At 55.3% G+C, this 21104-nt stretch overlaps 2 protein-coding genes across 4 annotated transcripts in view; one reads left to right on the top strand and one right to left on the bottom strand.

Annotated features, from left to right (window-relative positions):
- The window catches only part of DDX23 (DEAD-box helicase 23), a 14278-nt gene extending 2748 nt beyond the window's left edge, over positions 1-11530 (top strand). Inside the window, exons 2-17 of the mRNA XM_002927199.4 lie at positions 1295-1503; positions 1924-2034; positions 3356-3449; positions 3558-3623; positions 4179-4317; positions 4600-4733; positions 4865-4977; positions 5437-5580; positions 5678-5903; positions 6206-6351; positions 7307-7484; positions 8211-8453; positions 8872-9023; positions 9234-9342; positions 10078-10252; positions 10631-11530. Of these exons, the coding sequence (XP_002927245.1) occupies positions 1295-1503; positions 1924-2034; positions 3356-3449; positions 3558-3623; positions 4179-4317; positions 4600-4733; positions 4865-4977; positions 5437-5580; positions 5678-5903; positions 6206-6351; positions 7307-7484; positions 8211-8453; positions 8872-9023; positions 9234-9342; positions 10078-10252; positions 10631-10854 (2463 nt within the window). The 3' untranslated portion in view covers positions 10855-11530. The remainder of the gene's footprint in view (positions 1-1294; positions 1504-1923; positions 2035-3355; positions 3450-3557; positions 3624-4178; positions 4318-4599; positions 4734-4864; positions 4978-5436; positions 5581-5677; positions 5904-6205; positions 6352-7306; positions 7485-8210; positions 8454-8871; positions 9024-9233; positions 9343-10077; positions 10253-10630) is intronic.
- Positions 11531-12326: 796 nt separating this feature from the next.
- CACNB3 (calcium voltage-gated channel auxiliary subunit beta 3) overlaps positions 12327-21104 on the bottom strand; it is a 14901-nt gene continuing 6123 nt past the window's right edge. For all 3 annotated transcript variants that reach the window (XM_011234754.3, XM_011234753.3, XM_034645057.1), the window contains exons 2-13: positions 17341-17463; positions 17008-17130; positions 16445-16560; positions 16206-16270; positions 15969-15988; positions 15691-15771; positions 15424-15482; positions 15143-15252; positions 14692-14843; positions 14412-14507; positions 14142-14291; positions 12327-13694 (exon numbers count right to left, since the gene is read on the bottom strand). In XM_011234754.3, the coding sequence (XP_011233056.1) occupies positions 13380-13694; positions 14142-14291; positions 14412-14507; positions 14692-14843; positions 15143-15252; positions 15424-15482; positions 15691-15771; positions 15969-15988; positions 16206-16270; positions 16445-16560; positions 17008-17130; positions 17341-17463 (1410 nt within the window). In that variant the 3' untranslated portion in view covers positions 12327-13379. The remainder of the gene's footprint in view (positions 13695-14141; positions 14292-14411; positions 14508-14691; positions 14844-15142; positions 15253-15423; positions 15483-15690; positions 15772-15968; positions 15989-16205; positions 16271-16444; positions 16561-17007; positions 17131-17340; positions 17464-21104) is intronic.

Here is a 21104-nt window from a genome sequence, read left to right as displayed (position 1 = left end):
GAGCCTGATGTGGGGCTCGATCCCAGAACGCCGGGATCACGCCCTGAGCCGAAGGCAGACGCTTAACGACCACACCACCCAGGTGTCCCTAAGAAATGTATTCTGAGTCTTACGGATAATGGTGATGGTGATGGGTTGAGGTAGATTCAGACTTCGCGTCATTATAGCCCCTGGCTGAAGCAGATTTTGTAGTCTGAAGGACAGTTGATGGGGCAGCATGGTGTCCAGTGTCCCCCAGGCAGGAGGGGCACAGACAAATTCCTGCTCAACCCTTGCATGGGACCGGGTAGTGGTCAAGGCTGTGAGAATCTGAATAGGGAGTGTCAGTCAGGGTTCTGTGACCTTTAGTTTTTGGTACCTTTCTTTTTTTCTTTCTATTTTGAAATAATTATAGATTCACAGTAAGTTGCAAAAAAAAAAAAATGCATAGAGGTTCTGTGTACTCTCCGTGAAGTTTTTCCCATTGCATAATGAAAAGTACATTTCTTTTGATCTGGGTGAAAGTGAGTTTGTTTCTCCATTTAAATTAGGTTTTCTTTGAGGTGCTGATTATAATCCCAAATCTCAAAGTTAAATTCATTTTTTCCTCTTTTGAGCTTTCTTTATGAGCTCAAGAGAACTTACTGCTCTTAGCCATGTATGTGTTGACTGATCCCAGTGGGCTGCCGACCTAATAGACTCCTAACAGAAGCCAAAAGGGATGCTTCTAGGGGTAGAAGCATTACTAACTTCACCAACATTTCTTTTAATGCTCCTGCAGTCCAATTATACAAATAAGATATATTCATTATATACCTTTAAAAATGAATATACCTGGGTGGCACAGTTGATTAAGCATCTGACTCTTGGTTTCAGTTCAGGTCCTGATTTCAGGGTTGTGAGATCGAGCCCCGCGTTGGACTCCACGCTGAGCAGGAAGTTTGCTGAATTTTCTCTCTCCCTCTCCCCTTACCCCCATGCCTGCGTGTGCCTACTGTCTCTCAAATAAATAAATAAATCTTAAAAAAAAAAAACAAACCCAGAAATGAATATATACAAAAAAGGAATCACAGAGGGACAGTATAGTATGATGAATAAGAAGGAGTTTCTAGAGCCAGACTGCCTGGCACTCTGTCACTTACCACCTGTGTGTCCTCAGGCGACCTGCTTTATATACCTGAGCTTCCGTTTCCTCATCTATAAAGCAGGCATTCCAGCAGATCTACCTCATCAGGTTGTTTGAAATTAAGTAGATTATATACAAACAGTTTAGAGCAGTCCCTAGCACATAATAAGTATTCCTCTCATCCGACAGATGGCAGGAGAGCTAGCTGACAAAAAGGACCGGGATGCATCACCTTCCAAGGAGGAGAGGAAGCGATCTCGGACTCCTGACAGAGAGCGAGATAGAGACCGGGACCGGAAGTCTTCTCCATCTAAAGACAGGAAGCGGCATCGCTCAAGGGATAGGCGTCGGGGAGGCAGCCGTTCTCGCTCGCGTTCCCGTTCCAAGTCTACGGAAAGGTGAAGTAACTTTGTATGTCTTAATATGGGAAGGGAGAGTACGTTTCAAACTTGTTTATTCTTGGTCCCTCTGATGCCTCCAGTATTGGGACATTAGTCTTTTATGTATTTCTCTACACCCAGTAACCCAGTAGCTCTTAAACGTTAAGAGGGAACTTGTGAGATGAAAGCCCAGATGTTCAAGGAGCATAGTTCCTCTCCGCACACAGGCCATGGCCCGTCGTTGCCGTTAATGCTCAGTACTACAACTCTGGTCTAGAAGACTTTCTTAGAATTCCCTCATAGCTTCCCTTGGACACATAAGCCCCAATTTGTAAAATATTACTTTGTGGAGAAAAGAGCATGAAAACCTGTTTAGGGCTGCAGTGAAGCTGGATACTCTTGAAATACCATGCGATTTCTTAAATTTGCTGTCTTTAGAGATCGAAGGCATAAAGAACGAGAACGGGATAAGGAGCGTGATCGGAATAAGAAGGACCGAGACCGGGACAAGGATGGGCACAGACGGGACAAGGATCGTAAGCGATCCAGGTACCTGAGAGAATGGGAGTGGGATTTAGGAGAATGCTCCCATCTCTTCCTCTCTGCCTCTAAGCTGGCTCAGCATCATAGGAAAGTAAATTGTTCTTAGTGGCTCCTACTGGTAGTGATTGCAGAGCTGTCTTTTTTTAGAAGGTGTGTATCCTTAGACGCTATAACCAGTTACCGGAGTCACAAGCATTTAGGGTCAACTTGTTCTTAAAGGTTAGAAATTAGTTTGAGAGGGTTACCAGCCTGTAAAACATTCCCTTATCTCCGTTAGACCATTCAGGTTTCTACCCAAGATAGACAACATATGTTTGTTGGGATAGCTTAATTCCCCAGTATCTTGATCTCTTTCCCCTGGAAACTTTGTATGCAAAGTTTTTATTAGGCTCTGAGTGCGTAGGTTAGAATTCAGGGCAAAGGACGTAATTCCATAGCAAATACAAGCGGTTGTTGAAGATCTCTTTAGCTTGGGGGCGCCTGGGTGGCTCAGTCGTTAAGCGTCTGCCTTCGGCTCAGGGCGTGATCCCGACTGGGAGCCTGCTTCTTCCTCTCCCACTCCCCCTGCTTGTGTTCCCTCTCTCGCTGGCTATCTCTCTCTGTCAAATAAATAAATAAAATCTTAAAAAAAAAAAAAGATCTCTTTAGCTCGGGCTTGTAGCAGTTGTGGGGGAAGGATCACTGGGGCTGCTAGAAAGGGAGCATGGGGATACAAAGCAGATACAGAGCAGTATCTGGGAAGGCGGATTGGTGGGGAGGACCTTGTAGACTAAATTCATTGTGTATTGTAAAGTTAAGCAGGATTTTTTTTTTTCAATGTGCACCTGCTATTTGGAAGAGATGATTTTGCCCTTGGTACTGAAGACCCACTTGTTTTTTTTTAAAAGATTTTATTTATTTATTTGACAGAGACACAGCGAGAGAGGGAACTCAAGCAAGGGGAGTGTGAGAGGGAGAAGCAGACTTCCCGCCGAGCAGGGAGCCCGATGCGGGGCTCGATCCCAGAACCCTGGGATCATGACCTGAGCTGAAGGCAGACCCTTAACGGCTGAGCCACCCAGGCGCTCCTGAAGACCCACTTGTGAGAAAAGATTAGTCTTGGAAAAGGAGATTTAGGTAGAATGGGGCCAAGACAGCGCCATTGTTAGGTTTCAGAGCAGACAGTGACCATGCCTGCAAAGGGAGCTTCAGGGTATGATGGATGGCCATGGGCCAGTCCTGTGGAGTCATGGAAAAACTTCCATCCTCTCTGGGGCTTAGCCTGACCCTCATCTAGGGGCGGGGGTAAGACAGTGATATGGACCTTTCCTGTTCCTTTTCCTTAAAGCTTATCTCCTGGCCGAGGAAAAGATTTTAAATCTCGGAAAGACAGGGACTCTAAGAAGGATGAAGAGGATGAACATGGTGATAAGAAGCCTAAGGTAAAGGAGAGGAAAGATTTCTATCTTCCTCTTCAGTTCAAGTTCTCTGTTATTGATCTTTAAAGGGAGAGAGCCTTTATTGACTAAAGTGCTGTGTTTTATCTTCAGGCACAGCCATTATCCCTGGAGGAACTTCTGGCCAAGAAAAAGGCTGAGGAAGAAGCTGAGGCTAAGGTGAGGACATGGGGGGTCTCTATTAGTCGGCAGGGCTGCTCCAACAGGACGTTGCAGACTGAGGGACGTAAACAACGGAAATTAATTTTCTTACAATTCTGGAGCCTAGAAGCCAAGATTGAGGTGTCTGTAGGGTTGTTTCTTCTGAGGCCTCTCTCCTTGGCTTGTAGGTGGATGTTTTGTCTGTTCTCACACGATCTTCCGTCTGTGTGGGAGTGCCCCCAGTGTCTCTCTGTGTCCAGATTTTCTCTTTTAAGGGTACCCATCAGATTGGTTTGGGGTCCACCTGAAGAGTCTCATTTTACCTTAAACATGTCTTTAAAAGTTCTGTCTCCAGGTACAGTCACATTCTGAGGTCCTGGGGGTTAGGGCTTTGACACACAAAATTTGAGGGGACATAGTTCAGGCCACAGCGGGGTCTTAGACCTCTCCGTGTTTTCCTTAACAGGTGTAGGGCCTGAGCGGCTCTTGTCGGGCTCCCTGCCATCTCCTCATAGTGGTGCGATTACGCTGTGCTCCTGTGTCCTTTGTGTACAGTTCCAATCTGTTTTGTAGCCCAAGTTCCTCTCCAAAGCAGAACGAGAGGCTGAAGCCCTAAAGCGACGGCAGCGGGAGGTGGAGGAGCGGCAGAGGATGCTCGAAGAAGAGCGGAAGAAAAGGAAACAGTTCCAAGACTTGGGCAGGAAAATGTTGGGTTCGTCTCCCTCCCCTGTGTAGCCCCTAGACCAGGTAGGAGGGGGTGGGATGGGATTGTCGTGTCACTCAACGAGGTCCAGAAACCAGTTTGGTCTGGAGTTTGGAAGAGGGAGGGATGGGGGAGTTGACGAGAAAACTATCTTTGTCTTAGATTTCCACTTGCCTTGTGTCCTAGATCTGCCCCTTCTCATTTGGTGTCCGTTGTCTGGATCCTCTCCACGCCCTCCCTCTCTTTTCTTGCACTGAGCTCTTTTGCAGCTTTGCTTTCCTTGGTCCGCAGAAGACCCTCAGGAACGGGAACGCCGGGAACGCAGGGAGAGGATGGAGCGGGAGACCAATGGAAATGAGGATGAGGAAGGGCGGCAGAAGATCCGGGAGGAGAAGGATAAGAGCAAGGAACTGCATGCCATTAAGGTGCAGGCCTTGGTTCTGTGTTCACTCCCCCCCCCACCACACACAGAAATTTGGTTTGGCCATTTGGCCATTCTGAGCTCCACATGTGAGATCGGCCTGGGCCTCGAGCTTTGCGTTCTGTCCCTGGGCAGGAGCGTTACCTGGGTGGCATCAAGAAGCGGCGCCGCACGAGGCATCTCAATGACCGCAAGTTTGTCTTTGAGTGGGATGCGTCCGAGGACACATCCATCGACTACAACCCCCTGTGAGTGACTCCAGGTCTAAGTGCTAAGTCTTTTTTTTTAAAGATTTTATTTATTTATTTGTCAGAGATAGAGACAGCCAGCGAGAGAGGGAACACAAGCAGGGGGAGTGGGAGAGGAAGAAGCAGGCCCCTAAGTGGAAGAGCCTGATGTGGGGCTCGATCCCATAACGCCGGGATCACGCCCTGAGCCGAAGGCAGACGCTCAACCGCTGTGCCACCCAGGCGCCCCTAAGTGCTAAGTCTTTTGAACTAGTCTTTTCAACTGTTCCTGGAGAGAACTGGCAACTATGGAAAGAGAAGATTCTGGGCCGGGGAAATTGGCTGGCGCATAGTCAGCCAGCTCTCTGAGTGAGGAGGGACCCTGGCTGGGAAGGTGGACAGATCGGGACGTGTTGGTAGTCCGCCCTTCCTCCTGCCGCTGTCACAGCTTCTGTTTTTCTTCCTTTGTCTCCATCTCAGCTACAAGGAACGACACCAGGTGCAGTTGTTGGGGCGGGGCTTCATTGCAGGCATTGACCTGAAGCAGCAGAAACGGGAGCAGTCGCGTTTCTACGGAGACCTAATGGAGAAGAGGCGGACACTGGAAGAAAAGGAGCAGGAGGAGTGAGCGGCAGGGCTGGGGGTGGTTGGCCAGAGCCCAGTGCCTACACAAAGGAGCTGCAGGGTACTGATCCCACTTGCTCCGCACGTCCTGCTGCAGGGCCAGACTCCGCAAGCTCCGTAAGAAGGAAGCCAAGCAGCGCTGGGATGATCGGCACTGGTCCCAGAAGAAGTTAGATGAGATGACGGACAGGGACTGGCGGATCTTCAGAGAGGATTACAGCATCACCACCAAAGGTGGCAAGATCCCCAATCCCATCCGGTCCTGGAAGGACTCTTCTCTGCCCCCACATATCTTGGAAGTCATCGATAAGTGTGGCTACAAGGTAAGGAGGGGCACATTGGCCCAGAAGACCTGACATGTTCCTACATTCCAGGGGAAACACACTTCATTTGGGAACAGAGAGCTTTGTTCCTTTGTTCCTCTGTTTGGTGCCTTCTCTGCCAGGGAGCACTCAGGTGACCCTGTCTACCCCTTTTTGGTGGAAGTATTGGCCTTTGGTGACCGTGTTTCCTCGCTGTGAACTGGCGTCCTCTTCCTGTGCCGGCACACGGGCCCACTCTTGTCAGCAGTAGCCCGGGGAGCAGAACTCCATCTGTACCCACTGCTCTCTCTGGGTCACTGCAGGAACCGACACCCATCCAGCGTCAGGCAATCCCCATCGGGCTACAGAATCGTGACATCATTGGTGTAGCCGAGACTGGCAGCGGCAAGACAGCAGCCTTCCTCATCCCATTGCTGGTCTGGATCACCACTCTCCCCAAAATTGACAGGTGGGGTCAGCTAGCACCAGTTGGAGTGGGTTTGGCCGGGTGGGGAAGGTCACAGTGGCAAATGAGCGTTTGGGCCCTCCCNGTATGTATTTTTTTGAAGATTTTATTTATTTGTGAGAGAGCGCATAAGCAGGGGGAGCGGCAGGCAGAGGAAGAGGGAGAATGAGGCTTCCTGCTGAGAAAGGAGCCCAATGTGGGATTCAACCCAGGGGATCATGGGCCCTGGGATCCCAGGATCCTGAGATCATGACCTGAGCTGAAGGCAGATGCTTAACCAACAGAGCCACCCAGACATCCCTGTATTTATTTATTTTTTAATCAGTGTTTTTTTTAAGTAGGCTCCATGCCTAGTGTGGAGCTGAACACGGGGCTTGAACTCAGAACCCTGAGATCAAGACCTGAGCTGAGATCAAGAGTCAGATGCCTAACTGACGGAGCCACCCAGGCGCCCCTATTCTTAAGTAATCTCTACACTCAACGTGGGGCTCGAACTCACGACCCCATAGTCAAGAGTCTCATGTTCTTCCAACTGAGCCAGCATGGTGCTCCCATTTGGTTTTCTTTTTAAGTCTATAATCAGAAGCCCCCTTCTTTAGTCTGGGTCAGATATTAGGGAATAATTGGATCACAGTATCAAAGAAGTATATGATTTGGTTAGTCGGGACCCCTCCCTGAAGAACTTGGCTGTGCTGGAGTCTCTGATTTTTTTTTTTGGTGGGCAGCAAAGCAAAATTTATTGAGCGATAGTAAAGTGATAATTCAAAGCTCCCGAAGAGGGAGGGGACCCGAGAGGGTTGCCCTGGAGTCTCTGATTTTTAAGTGAGATCTTTGCATCCTTTTCCCACCACCCTCCCCGTCTCCATAGCTACCCTTAAGAGTGACTTTGTCTTGCTCCTGTTTGTGGTTGGATGAGAACCAAAGCTCACGGAACTATGGGATGCCTCATTTACCACAGGATCGAAGAGTCAGACCAGGGTCCTTACGCCATCATTCTGGCCCCCACTCGTGAGTTGGCTCAGCAGATTGAGGAAGAGACCATCAAGTTTGGGAAGCCACTGGGCATCCGCACTGTGGCCGTCATTGGCGGCATCTCCAGAGAAGACCAGGGCTTCAGGCTGCGCATGGGCTGTGAGGTTGGTTCACCTCGCCAGCAGCCAGCCCGCTGTGCGAGGGCTCTCCGTTTGGGGGCTGTGTTTCTAGTTTCTGCCCTGGATGTACGGTAAACTGAAGAAAGGACTGGCTTGTATGTATGTGCTGTTACTTACTGAGAACTTTTGCACCAGGTGTTATTCTGTGCACATCCTTAATCCTACCGACAGCCGTGTGAGAGTAGGTAGAGTCCCTCCCTTGTGCAGGTGACGCTGGGGCCCGGGTCAGTAACTTGCCCAGAGTCACACCTGGCAGTGAGCAGAGCTGAGGTTCGTATCCAAAGCCTGTGCCCTTAATTACTCTGCCAGACCATGTCTTCTCGGGGTGGGGGAGGAGAGCTTTCTATAAGAACTCCAGTGCAGGAATTGTCTTTTGCAGACTTCTTACCATAATCCCTTTATGTAACCCTCTCCATAGTTGCCCTGAGTCCTTCTTCCATCTAAGAAAGTTCCTTCTGATTTGGCCTCTTCTAACTCCTGGACCTTATTCAGAGACCCTATTCATTCCTTTAAAAAAAAAAAAAAAAAAAAAGGTGGCAACAAGTGACTTCGTGCCAGTTCTTAGGAACTTTTGCTGCCAGTCCTAACTGGAGGTTGGGGTCCAGGTTCCTTAGCATTAGAGGTCTGTCGCCCAAGCGGGTGGATAGTTCACAGGCGGGAGAAGAAAGAAGGACTTGCTGGGGCCGCATATGTTCCCACCGCGCTCTCCAGATCGTGATCGCTACCCCGGGACGGCTGATTGATGTGCTGGAGAACCGTTACCTTGTGCTGAGCCGCTGCACCTATGTGGTTCTGGATGAGGCAGATCGCATGATTGACATGGGCTTTGAGCCAGATGTCCAGAAGATCCTGGAGCACATGCCTGTCAGCAACCAGAAGCCGGACACAGATGAGGCTGAGGACCCTGAGAAGATGTTGGCCAATTTTGAGTCGGGAAAACATAAGTACCGCCAAGTAAGGCTGCTTCCCGAGGCTGGGAAATGGGGGCAAGTTGCCAAACCTGCTCTGAGGCCCTTCTTGCCCTGGGTGGTCCCGGAGTACCTTTCCCAGCATGTCAGTCCTCTGAAAGTCCTAGCAGTGGCGCCACTGGCTGTGCCCTAGAAAATGATTCCAGGGCATCGTGCTGCTGCCCACCGTGGGTGCCAGCAAATGCTCTCAGCCCTTCCTGTCATCGCAGGATGTAAAGGACCTTGGTGAACAGGTACTGAGGAAGGAAGGGGGAAGGCCAAGGACACGATTCCCTCCGGTGGTGGTTGTCAGAGCTTACTTGTGGCTCACTGTAGGTTCTCCAGCCCAGGCTCCGCGGCCTGTGGTGATGGGGGTACACGGCGCTGTCTGCCTGGGCCCAGGGCTGAGCTGCCTGTTTCCGCAGACAGTCATGTTCACGGCCACCATGCCCCCGGCGGTGGAGCGTCTGGCCCGGAGCTATCTTCGGCGACCGGCTGTGGTGTACATCGGCTCTGCGGGCAAGCCCCACGAACGCGTGGAACAGAAGGTCTTCCTCATGTCAGAGTCAGAAAAGAGGTACGGGGGCAGCTGAACCAGGAGGAACAGGCTGGAGAAGGGGCTTTTTTCAGTATGAGGGGTGGAGGGCAGCTGTTTGGCGTGTTGAGAGCTGGTTTTCCTGCGGGGCTGCCGTGGGCTTGCAGGTCGTGGGGCTGGTGCTGGTGAAGCAGGGCGAGCATTTCCCACGCAGGAATGCCTCTGATTTTTCTCCTCTTCTCTTCTCCCCAGGAAAAAGCTGCTGGCAATCTTGGAACAAGGCTTTGATCCACCCATTATCATTTTCGTCAACCAGAAGAAGGGCTGTGATGTTCTGGCGAAATCCCTGGAGAAGATGGGGGTGTGTCTGGCAGGGGAGAACCAAGTCTGCTCTCTTTGGTGGGGCTTTCTCAAAATAGAGGGCCCCTCTAAGGCTCCTCCTTTCAGTTCTGTCCCGTTCTTTAGCCTCTTTAATCATCAAGTCAGGGCCAGAGGGAGCGGGTGGCTGGATGGGGCTGAGGGACTGGGTCTGTGCTGTGCTTCCCTGTGCAGTCCAGCAGTGCCAGCCAGAGCTGCCGTGGGTCCTCCTCCAGGGGACTGAGCCAGGGACAGGTTCCGAGACTTACGTCCTGGCCAGATCTAGGCTCTGGAGTAGTGGGTCAGAGTTCTTCGTGTTGATACGTGTTTGGGAAAGGGGAGGGAGATGGGGGTGATCAGTGTCCTTTCGTCCTGGTGCTGGTGTTCGAAGGGAAGGGTGTGTCCCGTCCACTCCGCACTTGAACTTCCTTAAGGGTTTTGGTCCCTACTTGCCACCCACATCTCAGCCTCATTCTCTCTTTGATGACTTCCCATCTCTGGCTCCACATCCCCTGTCCCTGAGCTGCTTTACCTCTGACCCGACTCTGTCTGCCCCTGCCACACCACACCCTCTTCTCCGGCTTGCTTGTCCTCTTGCTTTCAGTTGCTCTCCTGCTCTCCCCTTCCTTCCCCTTCTACCTTGCTGCTGTGCAGCCCTCCCTCAGTGTCTTCACCCCCTTCACTTCTGTGTCTTTCCCTGACCCCACTGTTCTTCCTCACCTCCCCATTCTCCCCACAGTACAATGCTTGCACGCTGCACGGTGGGAAAGGCCAGGAGCAGCGAGAGTTTGCACTGTCCAACCTCAAGGCTGGGGCCAAGGACATTTTGGTGGCTACAGATGTGGCGGGTCGTGGTATCGACATCCAAGATGTGTCTATGGTTGTCAACTATGATATGGCCAAAAACATCGAAGGTACGTGCAGGGGAAAGCAGCTTCTCTCCAGGTAAAGGGAGGCCGCTTGTCGGATGCCCATTCCTCACAGCTCTGAGTCTGGGATTGCTTGTCTCACTGAGACGAGCTCTGCTCTTTATCTCCCATGGGTTTGTCGTCCTAGTACGTGGGACAGCTCTGTCTTGGGCTGTGGGGAAGAATGGCGCTGGGCTGCTCTCAGTCTAGGTGTGGTGGGATGACCGCCGTCTATAGTGGTGGGGAGAGCACGGTGGGTGCTGCAGGGTCAGGCGGCACGAGTGGGATCGACTGCCCTCGGAGGTGCGGTGGGGTGGCCCGGGGTGGGTGATGCCTGTCGGAGTGAGGCCTGGGATCCTCAGTGGCATTCCTTCCCCTCCCCAGATTACATCCACCGCATTGGCCGCACGGGGCGAGCTGGCAAGAGTGGTGTGGCCATCACCTTCCTCACCAAAGAGGACTCCGCTGTGTTCTACGAGCTGAAGCAAGCCATCCTGGAGAGCCCGGTGTCGTCCTGCCCCCCGGAGCTAGCCAACCACCCGGATGCCCAGCACAAGCCCGGCACCATCCTCACCAAGAAGCGCCGGGAAGAGACCATCTTTGCCTGACACAGACGCTTCCTGGCAGCTTAAGGGCATGTTCTGAAGCCTGTTCTTCAGGACCCTCCCGTCTCTCTTTCCAGGTCCTCACTCTTACGGGGCCTTAGGAAACAATCAGACTCCTTGGCCCCTACCCTCAGGGCTGCAGAGGGGGAGGAAACCGCTGTAGGTGCAGAACCAAGTACCCCGGATTCTGGCCCAGCTCTGCCCCCCTCGAAGGCTTCGGGATCGCACTGGGCCCTCAGCTCTTGCCCCTTGTGGGGTGGCCAGTTGGCGTTGCCTCACAGACGGAACAAAAACCTGGCTACCTGGCCCGACCTCTTCAGCACGGACTTGACTGCGGGGAGCGGCAGCAGTGTCGCCGCCCTAGGTGACCCCGGGGGGTCTGGCACGGTGAGAGTTAGGGACCTTGGACTCTGTTGTTTTGACGCCGTTTGCCCTGTTGGATGATGAAACAAGTTGAGAGCCTTGTTTAGAGCTGTGCGTGGCCCTGTGCCAAGGGGCGCTGTGCACTCTAGGCAACCCGCACCCAGGGAATTTTTTTAGTAGACGTGGGGACAGGGTGAGCTGGCTGTGCCCATCTTGAAGTCACTGAGTGAAATTTCTGTTTTTTATTCTCTGAGAAGATGAGTTTGTATGTTCTGAGAATAAACACATGAAGACGAGCGCTGTGTCATGTGCTCGCTACACACGTGTCCCAGGCTGTCCCTGCTGCCGCAGAAGACGGGGATGGCACGGGGCTCGGTGGGTTGACTTGGGGATGAAAGAAAAGCACAACCGAGGGAGAGCCTTTGGGCCTCCGCTCACAGTCCGAATGGACGCGAGGCCCCTTGAGGCGGAGCTGGAAGAGCCGCTGACGGCGGGATCAGAACCATCCTCCCTGCCGGCTCTGGCCTCACCTGGCTTGTGGCTCTGCCCGCCGGGGCGCCATCTGCGGAGCTCCGCACCGGGGTGGGAATGGAGCAGCCGTGCGGCTCTGGCACGGGAGGCGCAGCCGTAGCCTCTCGCGGCGCGGCTGACGTCCAGTCTTCAGTACCTCTGCTTGTGGCTCCCTTGTGGCCGAGCCCGCTGCTCACAGGAGGGGCGGAGGTGGGGGCCAGGGGCATTAAGGAGGGATGAGTCGGGGCCCACGGAGCTAGGGGGTGCGGGGAGGGCTGCAGAGCTGGGCAAGTACATGGAGTTCAAGTTGCAACGACTCTTGGGCCTTTTGGACCTGAGGTGGGGACAGTGTAAGGCTGTGACAGCCTCTTCCCTACCTCCCAGAACAGGGCCCTTCTGTGCTGCCGAATGTTCTCCTCCCGGCACCTGGGTGTGAGGGGGGGCCCGGGAGCATCGTGTCTCCCCCAGTTCTGTCCCTGTTCCCTTCCCACTCAGTGGCTCCTTTGTGAGAGCGAGGGCCCAGGGTACTTCTTGATCTCCTCCAGACTCGGACTGCGCAGGGACGAGGCTGGCCCGCTGAGCCGGCGGACACAGAACAGGAGCCCGCGAGACTGTGCGTGTTTATTCGTGATGACAGTGAGGTGGGGGTCTTACGGAACATGCTCTGTAGGTCACACACTAGAGCCGTAAGGCAAGGGTAGTCGGGTAGACAGGGCCTCGGGGGGCTGTCCACTGTGTCCTATCTCTCCCCATCTAACCCTAATTTAACAAGCAGCAGCTATGAATCAGCAAATAAAGTTGGGCCCGTGTTCCCCAGGAGATGTGAGGGCCAAGAACAGAAATGACAGGATGCAAGAGCAAAAGAAAGGGGGGCAAGGAGGCCCCCAAGCTGTTCCATACGCTTTCCGCTATACACGCCCTCCCTTCCCAAACCCCCAATCCCGGTTGGCTCCTGCCCGCCACCTGTCTGGCTTGCCCTGCTCTGGCCTCTGGTGCCGTCACATGTTCAGAAGCTTTCCCGGCAGGTGAAGAGAACCGTTGGGCGCTTCAGCCGTGAGGCCTCTGGCCCCAGCCTAGCCTGCCTGCTGCTCCAGCCTTGCACGTGGATGCCCAACCCCAGCTGATGGACGGGAGTGTCACCTGTTGGGCTCTGATTGTCTCATCTCTAATGTGTGGCAGTGAGGTGAGTGGAGGACCTCGAACCCCAAAGCACAACCCCTGAGTCCCTTGACTGTTAGGACTCGTGCCTGCTCAGGGACCTTGTTTCTTCCTCATGCCTTGCTGCCCACACCCCCACCCTCTTGTCACTTTGAGGGGGCATCCCTTCCCTGAGTCTGGTGGGAAGGCCCCGGCGAGGGGGATCCTGGCCTGAGGGCACTGCCCAGTGGGGCAGCTTCTTGTGCAGGAGAGGAAGGTGCCAGGGGTGCGGTACCTGGAATGGGAGCCTAGGGGGGTCACTGTGCCCAGGAGGTAAGGGGGCTCCCTGCTTCTCCCAGAGCCTTGGGACCACAGGCAGCCCTGGAGCTGGGGCCGGGCAGGGGGTTGCGGGGGCTGAGCCTAGTGCCAGCCTAATGCCAGTCTACCTCCAACCTGCCTGGAGTGGGCACCCCAGCCAGCTGTGCCTGTGCCTGCCAGGGTAGGGCAGCAGGAGGCGGTCAGTAGCTGTCCTTGGGCCAGGGCCGGTTGCGCTGCCAGTTCCGGTCATTGTGGTTGTGCTCCGAGTCCTGGGCGAGGAGCCGGTCTTGGGGGTCGTGCCCGTTAGCACTAGGCAGCCCCGAGGTGTGCTGGCGGTGAGGCTGGTACAGGTCCTGGTAGGCGTCTGCATAGTCCTCCTCCAGGTGGCGGGAGCTGCGCTGCGAAGACCCTGTCCAGGCCTGGCGGGAGCTCTCGCTGGCCTCGTCTGAGGGCATCAAGCTGTCCCGCTCCAGGGGTGAGTGCTCCTCGCCGCGCTCCCCCAGCAGCTGCTGGTTCTGGGGGCGACACAAGAGCTCTAAGTAGAGGCGGCAGACCTCGCCTGGGCGTCCCTCCCACCTCTAGTGGGGAGGGGGTGGCGACTCTTCCCCCTCAACTCTCAGTGCCTAAATGGTGCCAGGAGGGAGAAGCATCTTCCACTTGAGACGTGGAAAGCCGGAGCTTTGGACTCCTGCAGAATTCAGGCTGTGCCCTCAAGACAGACTAAGAGAAAGAGTGTGTTTCTTCTGAGCCCGGAAAAGTAACCTCAGATTACCCATCTCATTGATTTCTTCCCTCTCTCATCAGGAAGTCCCTCTGCCCATCTGCCCAGCTCTGCACAGCGGAGTGGAGTTCTCCAATCCTTTGGCCTTCGAGCTGAAGGCCAAGGACAATCCTCTGGGCCAGGAGGGGGCAGTGCTTTGGCTGGCTTAGCCTGAGCTTCTGTGCCCACCGCACACGGGTACCTGAAGTCCGGGGATGGCACTGGGAGGGCCCAGAAGTCCGGGGCCGGGGGCTGGGTGGTGGGTGGCCCTCCAGTAAACCTCTAGGTACTCGGCCAGGTGCTCGCAGGCATCCTCCAGCTGGTTCTCATCCAGAATCACATCAAACGACTCCTGGGCAGGAGAGGGAAAGGGGGGGAGATCGGTTTCCTCTCAGCAGCGGCCCCCCATCTCCAGCGCTGCCCCAGCCCTGGAAAAGCCAGAGCGGCACAGCAATGGCTGATGAGCGCTCACCGGTGGGCACTGAACCAGCTTATCGTAGGCCATCATCTGTACCGTCAGGTGCTTCATCTGTGACTTCCCCCGGGAGCGGATGAGGCGCTGGAGGACCTGCGGGGGAAGGGCAGAGCTGGGCCTACAGAGAACTGGATGTGGCCCCCACCTGGGGTACAGCATGGTAGCAGGTGCGGCCGAGGGGGGGCTGCAGGGAAAGGGAGCTCCGGAGCCCGTGGGCAGGGACCGCACTGTGGGAGGGCAGCCCCGTGGGCCTCCTCCATCGCCGCGGCTGACGTACCTTTGGTGAGGATACTTTGACAAAGACGATGATGGGGGCCAGGGAGGTCTTGGCCAGCTGCGCCGGGTGGTTGATGGTGTCAGCGTCTAGCACGACCAGCTGCAGGGATTTGGCCAGCTCGAATATGCGCTCAATCTCACTCTGTACTTCCGCTGTGGAGGGGGCAAGCGGGCCATGATGCTCACGCCGGGGCTCCACCGACTTCTTCCTCTGGCGGGGCTGCGGGCTCTCCCGGGTGGGAGATGGGAAGGACTTGGAGGGTGAGGGTATTCATCAAGGCCCCGGGGCAAGCAGAGAAACAGGGAACCGGGGTGACTGGGGTGGTTCTCGCCAGTCGTGGGGCAGGTGGAGGACTGGGCAGGACTGCAAGGTGCCAGAGAAGAGAAAAGTGGGAGGAAGGGTGTCACTAACGCTCGAGCAGCCCAAGAAGCAGGACACCGGGACTTCTCACCAATGCTGGAGCGGGCGGAGGAGCGCTCAATGATGGTCCTCTTGCCGGGATTGTTGAGCACAGATCGCTTTGCCAGCGAGAGGTCCGCTGTGACTCGCGTGATGGAGATCCTGGGGTGGGGGTGGAGAATCCCAGCCCACCTCTGAATTTCAAGCCTTAGGCTTCTCCTTACCCAGGTCCCACTAAGTTTCTCTTTAGAGAAGGCCTTGCTACAGGCACCTGGAAAGGAGATAATGATCTCCTCCCCGGTTCTTATGCCTCCTGCGGCCAGAGCAGCTTACCTGCCATCAAACCTATGTTTGAGGAAGTCGAAGAGAGCTTTCTGCATCATGTCTGTGACCTGGGTGGGAGGGTGGGGGAAAGGCATGCGACTGACTGACGGCCCTCTGGGAAAGAGGCAGCATGCCTAGGCGTGGCCCTGGAGCCCGCCCCCTCTACACACAGAACTGATGAGGGGAGAACACCCCTTCCCACCCACCATCCCTGGGGCCTTCCCATGGTGCAGGCTGGGTAGAGACAACTCTTTGGGGTCAGGGACCTTCTCTCACCTCATAACCTTTCAGAGAGGGTCCCACCAACACCACAGGCCGCATGGAGGGCACCACGTCATATGGGGGAACATGTTCGGCCTGTAGAATTGACCTGAGGTCAAGCAAGGCCGTGGCCCTGTCGCCTGTCCTATGCCTGACTGGTGTGGGGCAGATTCAGAAGTTCTGGGCTCCCTCCCTTCTCTGTTTTCCTGCCCTTCCAACAATGACTTTCCAGAAACCTGTCCCCACAGCCATAAGCCATGAGCCCCCCAGCCCCGATCCCTTCCTTGACTCACCTGCTTTTGCTTCTGCTTGGCTTTTTGGAAAAGGAAATAAAAGATTAAAGTTGGTGAAGGGGGAAAGGCCCTGGGGGCATGGTACTCCCTTCCCCAGGGGAGATGCTGGGTTTCTCTGCGCTCTTTTGGTCCCTCCACCAACCCCTTCCCACACAGCTCACCTGGGAACCAGCTCCCTTTCCCCCCTGTGTCTTAGTCACCCACCTACCCAAGATGGGTGGGTTGAGGGGAGGCTACCTAGAGATGGAGGAGGGGAGCGTCGGTTGCCAATGTCACTCAGGCTGGAGGGGTTCCCGGATCTCCTGAGAGCAGAAATGGAGGCCAATAAGTGTACTATGCACTATTTAATACTTGTATACATTTCCTTACATCTTAGCTAGTGAGGAAGGGGTGTGTGTGCCATCTGTGTTTCTGCATGTGTGTTGCTTCTGGGCACGAGGGGGGTATGTTGATGGAGTCACAAACCCTGCTCTCACCTGGCCTTCTGCTCCTGCTTGAGCCGGATGCTTTCCAGGCGCTGGGGGCTGGGGATGAAGGCGATGTCCCCACCCTCTTTCACTAGCCTCCCGATCCACCAGTCATTGCTGTACTTCTGGGGGAAGGGGCGGTGAGAGGAGGCAACCAGGCCTCAGTCCTGGCTCTTCAACGTGAAAGAGCCAGGGAGGCATTCAGAGGGCTGGTCTGAGGAAGGCAGCATGAAAGGAGGGGGGCAGGAGAGGGAGCCGGAGGGAAGGGCAACCGGGTTTGAGCCACCCAAGGTTTCGGTGTGAGGCATCACTGACGTCACGGGAGACCTAAGAGGCAACTCGTCTAACTGCTCGCTTTACACATAACGGAGACTGAGGCCCAAGCCAGGTCTCGGAAGGATGGAGGCCCTGGGGGTTGGGTTTTAGATGTGAGGGGCTTACGGGTGTGTGTTCTGGGTAAGAGCTGAGGAGTCTGGGGACTGCTGAGAGATGAAGACTGGAGTAAGAGGCATGGGAGCTAGGGCGAGAGCAGGGGCATTAGGCGGCTCCTCTTTGGGGCTGGGCTTGGTCACCTCTTTAATGTGCAGAAAATCCTTGGCCTCAAAGTTGACTCCAGAGCCCTGGACTGGGCACTCCTCGTCCAGTACGCCACAGTAGCTGACATTGGTCCTCACAGCAAATGCCACAGGTTTGTGCTAGGGAATTTGGCCATCCGTGCAGGTGAGGGGAGCGTCACAGCACCCCTTCTAACTTCAGTGCCCCATCAGTAGAGGGCAGAGGCCCCAACGGATCGCCCATGACACACACACTCTTTCACACTCATGAGCATCCTGCCCACTGCCCCGTGGGGACTTAGGACCGAGTCTCCACCCAGCCTGGTCCGACCCGCCCACCCAAGTGGATACCTTGGCCCTTTCAAGCTGCTGCTGAGCCTGGCTCTCCACTTCCCGCCGGGCGCTCTCCCGGTCCTCCTCCAGGGACACGTCTGAGTCCAGAGATGGGCGGCTGGTATAGGAGTCGGCTGAACCCTAGCATGGGGGAGAGGCTGTGACCCCTGGGCTCAGGTGGGAGGGCACTACAGGCACCCTCTAAGCCCTACAGCAGTGCCTCCACTAACCCTAGCCTGTCCATGTCCACATGGGTGGCTGGGCCCCAGCGGTCCCTTCTGTCTCCCTAAGAAGGGCCCAGCGCCTCTGGGACTGCAGGAAAGCCAGCCCAATCCATATGTGCTAAGATCTGGGCCCTTCCTCCCAAGCCTATTAATACTTCAGCCTTGAATAGAGCTTTCACTTTCCTCCTTGCTCCTTTTCCTCCCCTCTACCCTGGCCTCTGGGGCAGAGTGAAGGGAGACGTGCTGAAGATGATATATTGGAGATGATTCTGAATCCAAAAGACCCAGCCCTCTTGTTTGCATCAGCCTGCAAAGCAGCCTGGACCTTATCCCTTTAAAATGCGTGGCAGCAGTACAGTCAGCTGGGAACAGTCAAGAGACTCTGGTTGGCATGGCACTGGTCCTGAGTGTCAGGATAGAGCCGTCCACCCCCTTAGATCTCATCTCCCCCAGTGCCTCCCCTTCCAGGGTGAAGAGGAGGACACAGAGCTGCCAACTCCTGGAAGTCACTTCCCCTCCACTCTCCCTGCCCCCACTTTCTTTCCTCTCACACCTGCTGGGGCAACTGGCCAGGTGTGGGCAGCAAACAAGACACAGACTGAGAAGGCAACACAAAGGTGTCTCCCTGGGCCCCAGGGAGGCTCGGCCACACCTACCATCTGGCCTACATCTCCCCAGCCCTTCCCCAAGGGTATCAGCCCTAGAGGAAGGACCTCTCAGTGCCAGGCAACCCAGCCAAGGACCTGGGGATGTTCGGACAGGGTCTTTGACAACCTGAGCCAGCAGAGTCTCTGAGTCCTGCCCATAGGAAGGGTCTTTGGGCAGGGGGTACATTTTGAGGGTTGCAGAGCTCACCATAAGGGAGGCCCTGAGAGAGATGCACAAATGAACGAGGGAAGCTGGCCCTCAGGACAGGATGGAAGTCAGGATGTCTGGGGAAAGAGAATCTTTTGTTTTCTGCCTCAGTTTCCCCTCTTCATGATCAGAAGCCTGAAGCGGTACTTCCATCAATTCTGAGGTGCAGGTGGCAGAGATGAGATAGGGGCCTAGATAAGGGGTCCATGTGGGAGAGTGTGTGTGTGTGTAGGGAAGGGGTTTTAGAATGTTCTCAGACTGAGGAACATTCCGTCAAGCTCCATGCCTGACCACTTACAGAACGCAGCGGAAGCCAGACTCAGTGGGGAAGACAAACTCACATATCGCCATGCCCTCTGCCCCAGTCCCGCCATCCGCAAGAGGGCTGGTCAACTTGATATCGGCCCAGGGCCTTAAGCCTCAGCTAAAGACAATGTCTGTGGTAGACGGAAGGCATGAAGACAGCTCAGAGGGGAAAAAGTCTCTCATTTTACAGAGGAGTAGTCTGCCTGCTATTCCCCATCTCTCTTGAGAACAAAATAAGGCTGGCTTGACAGCAGGAAAAAGAGCAGCTGAGCCCCGGCAAGAAGCTTTGCCCTGTCAGAGGAGTGGGGGGACGTCCTTCAGGGGCCCGGACATAGGAGATGGCTGTCGAAGGTGAACAGGGGCCAGTGGGAAGGGAGGCAAGAGACACGGGGGGATGACTGCTCACTTAGATAAGTATACGTCAGACGCCTCCTAGATGTCCAGGCCTGCGCCGGAAGAGGAGTGTGACCTTTACCCTCTGCTCCACAGGCTCTCCGCCTAATTTAGTCATCTTAATGTCCCTGCCTGGGGCATCTGGGTTACCCCACCTCTCACCTCAGGATGGGAATGACAAGATTCCCCCTAAATGTTTAGTGAGTTGTGCTCAGAATGGAACCCCCCTCTCCCTCGTTCCCAAGTCTCAGAGCTCACCCATCTCTCGTGTGCGCGTACCACCTGGGAGGCCAGGGCCACCCTGCCAAGTGTGCCCCGGGGTCTTGCCTCCCTCACCCCGTTATGCCGAAACAGCCAGAGGCTCAGTACTTTTGGAGCTGCCAGGAGTTGGCACAGTGCCCTGGTGGTGCCCCCCTTGCCTGGGGAGTGTGTGGGCAGGCTGCAGCTCCGCTCTTGCCTGGCACGGGGGAAGGAGAGGAGGGAGATGAGCCGGTGGATTTATTTAGAGCCTGATCTCCCTCCTACTGCTTCAGAGGGGGCCTCAGGGAGAGCAAGGAGCCAGGCAAGAGAAAGGGAAGTGGGGGAGGGTGATCCAGGAACCAGCAAGGGGTGGGGAGCCGGCGAGGGGGCAGCAGGCTGCCCCAACACCAGCCACATGTCAGCCTTTACCTTACAACAGCCCTTGCCTTCTCACCAGGGACAGGAAAGAATCTTCTGGGGCCCTCCAGCCCCTCAGAGAGTTTCATTCTCAAGCTCACCTTGGCACCCTGGGCCATCCCAGCTGTCCCTTCAACAGTCAGAAAGAGGTGTCCACCAGAGCCTTGAAAATGAGCTGCTCTGGCTGCAATGTAATCAGCCCCGGAGGCCCAATGGGGAACTGGGCCCAGCAGGAGCCCAGTCCCAGAAAAGGACTGAGAGCTGTCTATTCTGAACCCTAGAACTCCTGTATCCTGGGCCTGGCAGCAAGACACGGAAGAAAACGCAAATAGTCCCCTTTTGATCGGAGGGCTCTACCCTCCACACCTGTCGGGGACCCCTTCCAAGCCACCTAGTGGTCCTCTCCGAACGAGGCCTTCATGCAGGAGGTTCGAGGGAAGGGACAGAGAAGCTACTCCCCGTCCTTGCCCCATCTTTCCAGGCACTCTCCCTGCTCCCTGAGCTCCGGGAATCACTGCCTAATGAGCTGATTTGTCTCAGTGGGTCAGGAGATAAAAGCAAAGAGGAGAATTAAATATTTATCAGTTGCCTAGTTCTCTGAGCAAAGAGCTTCCTCTCCATCCCCAGGCCCTCGGCCCTCTGGCCTCACCTCCAGGCCCTCCATGCTGAGCAGGAGCCCAGGAAGCCCACTGCTCTGAGGACGCCCCAGCGGGAGGCGTGGAATGGATGGGGCTCCGTCAGCTGGCCCACCCATGTGCTGGGCGCCTAGTTTCCAGCCTGGGAGAGAAGCTGGGCTACGGGCAGGGTGAGGAAATGAGGCAATGCTCAGGGATGGCAGCAGAAGGGAATAATGGAGGTCCTCAAGTTTATGATCCTTCCGAGGCTGGTACCTGATTCTCTGGGGTTCTCCTAGGCTCTCTCAATTTGTCCTTTACTTGAAGCACGGGAAGCCTGAATGGTCCTCCTCCCAGAAAGCCCCAGCAGCTCCTGGAGCTGCTGTGTTCAGACCCCGTCAATCCTCCTTTGGGGACTCCAGACAGTTTGTGCCCTCTCTACAGCCTCTGTGCCCTCAGCCTTCAGCCCTTCCTCCCTCTACCCTTCAGTCCTGGGCTCTGCAGCCACCTGCTTGAGCCTTTCCCCCCCGCACTACCCCGGCCTTGCACACACCCTAGACCCCTTGGTCTAGGACTGGGGTCCTGGGAAGCCCTGGGCAGGAAAATCCATCTCCCCACTTTCCAGGAGTGCCCCCCTGCACCCCCTGCCCCTCCACTGAGGCGTTTTTCAAAGTCCTGAACGGGGGAAGGGTCCAAGGGAGACGAGGAGTCACCCCAACTTCCCCACCCCCAC

Source organism: Ailuropoda melanoleuca, chromosome 16 (assembly GCF_002007445.2).
Source record: "Ailuropoda melanoleuca isolate Jingjing chromosome 16, ASM200744v2, whole genome shotgun sequence".
Classification (NCBI taxonomy): Eukaryota; Metazoa; Chordata; class Mammalia; order Carnivora; family Ursidae; genus Ailuropoda; species Ailuropoda melanoleuca.
This window is presented reverse-complemented; position numbering and strand designations above follow the sequence as displayed.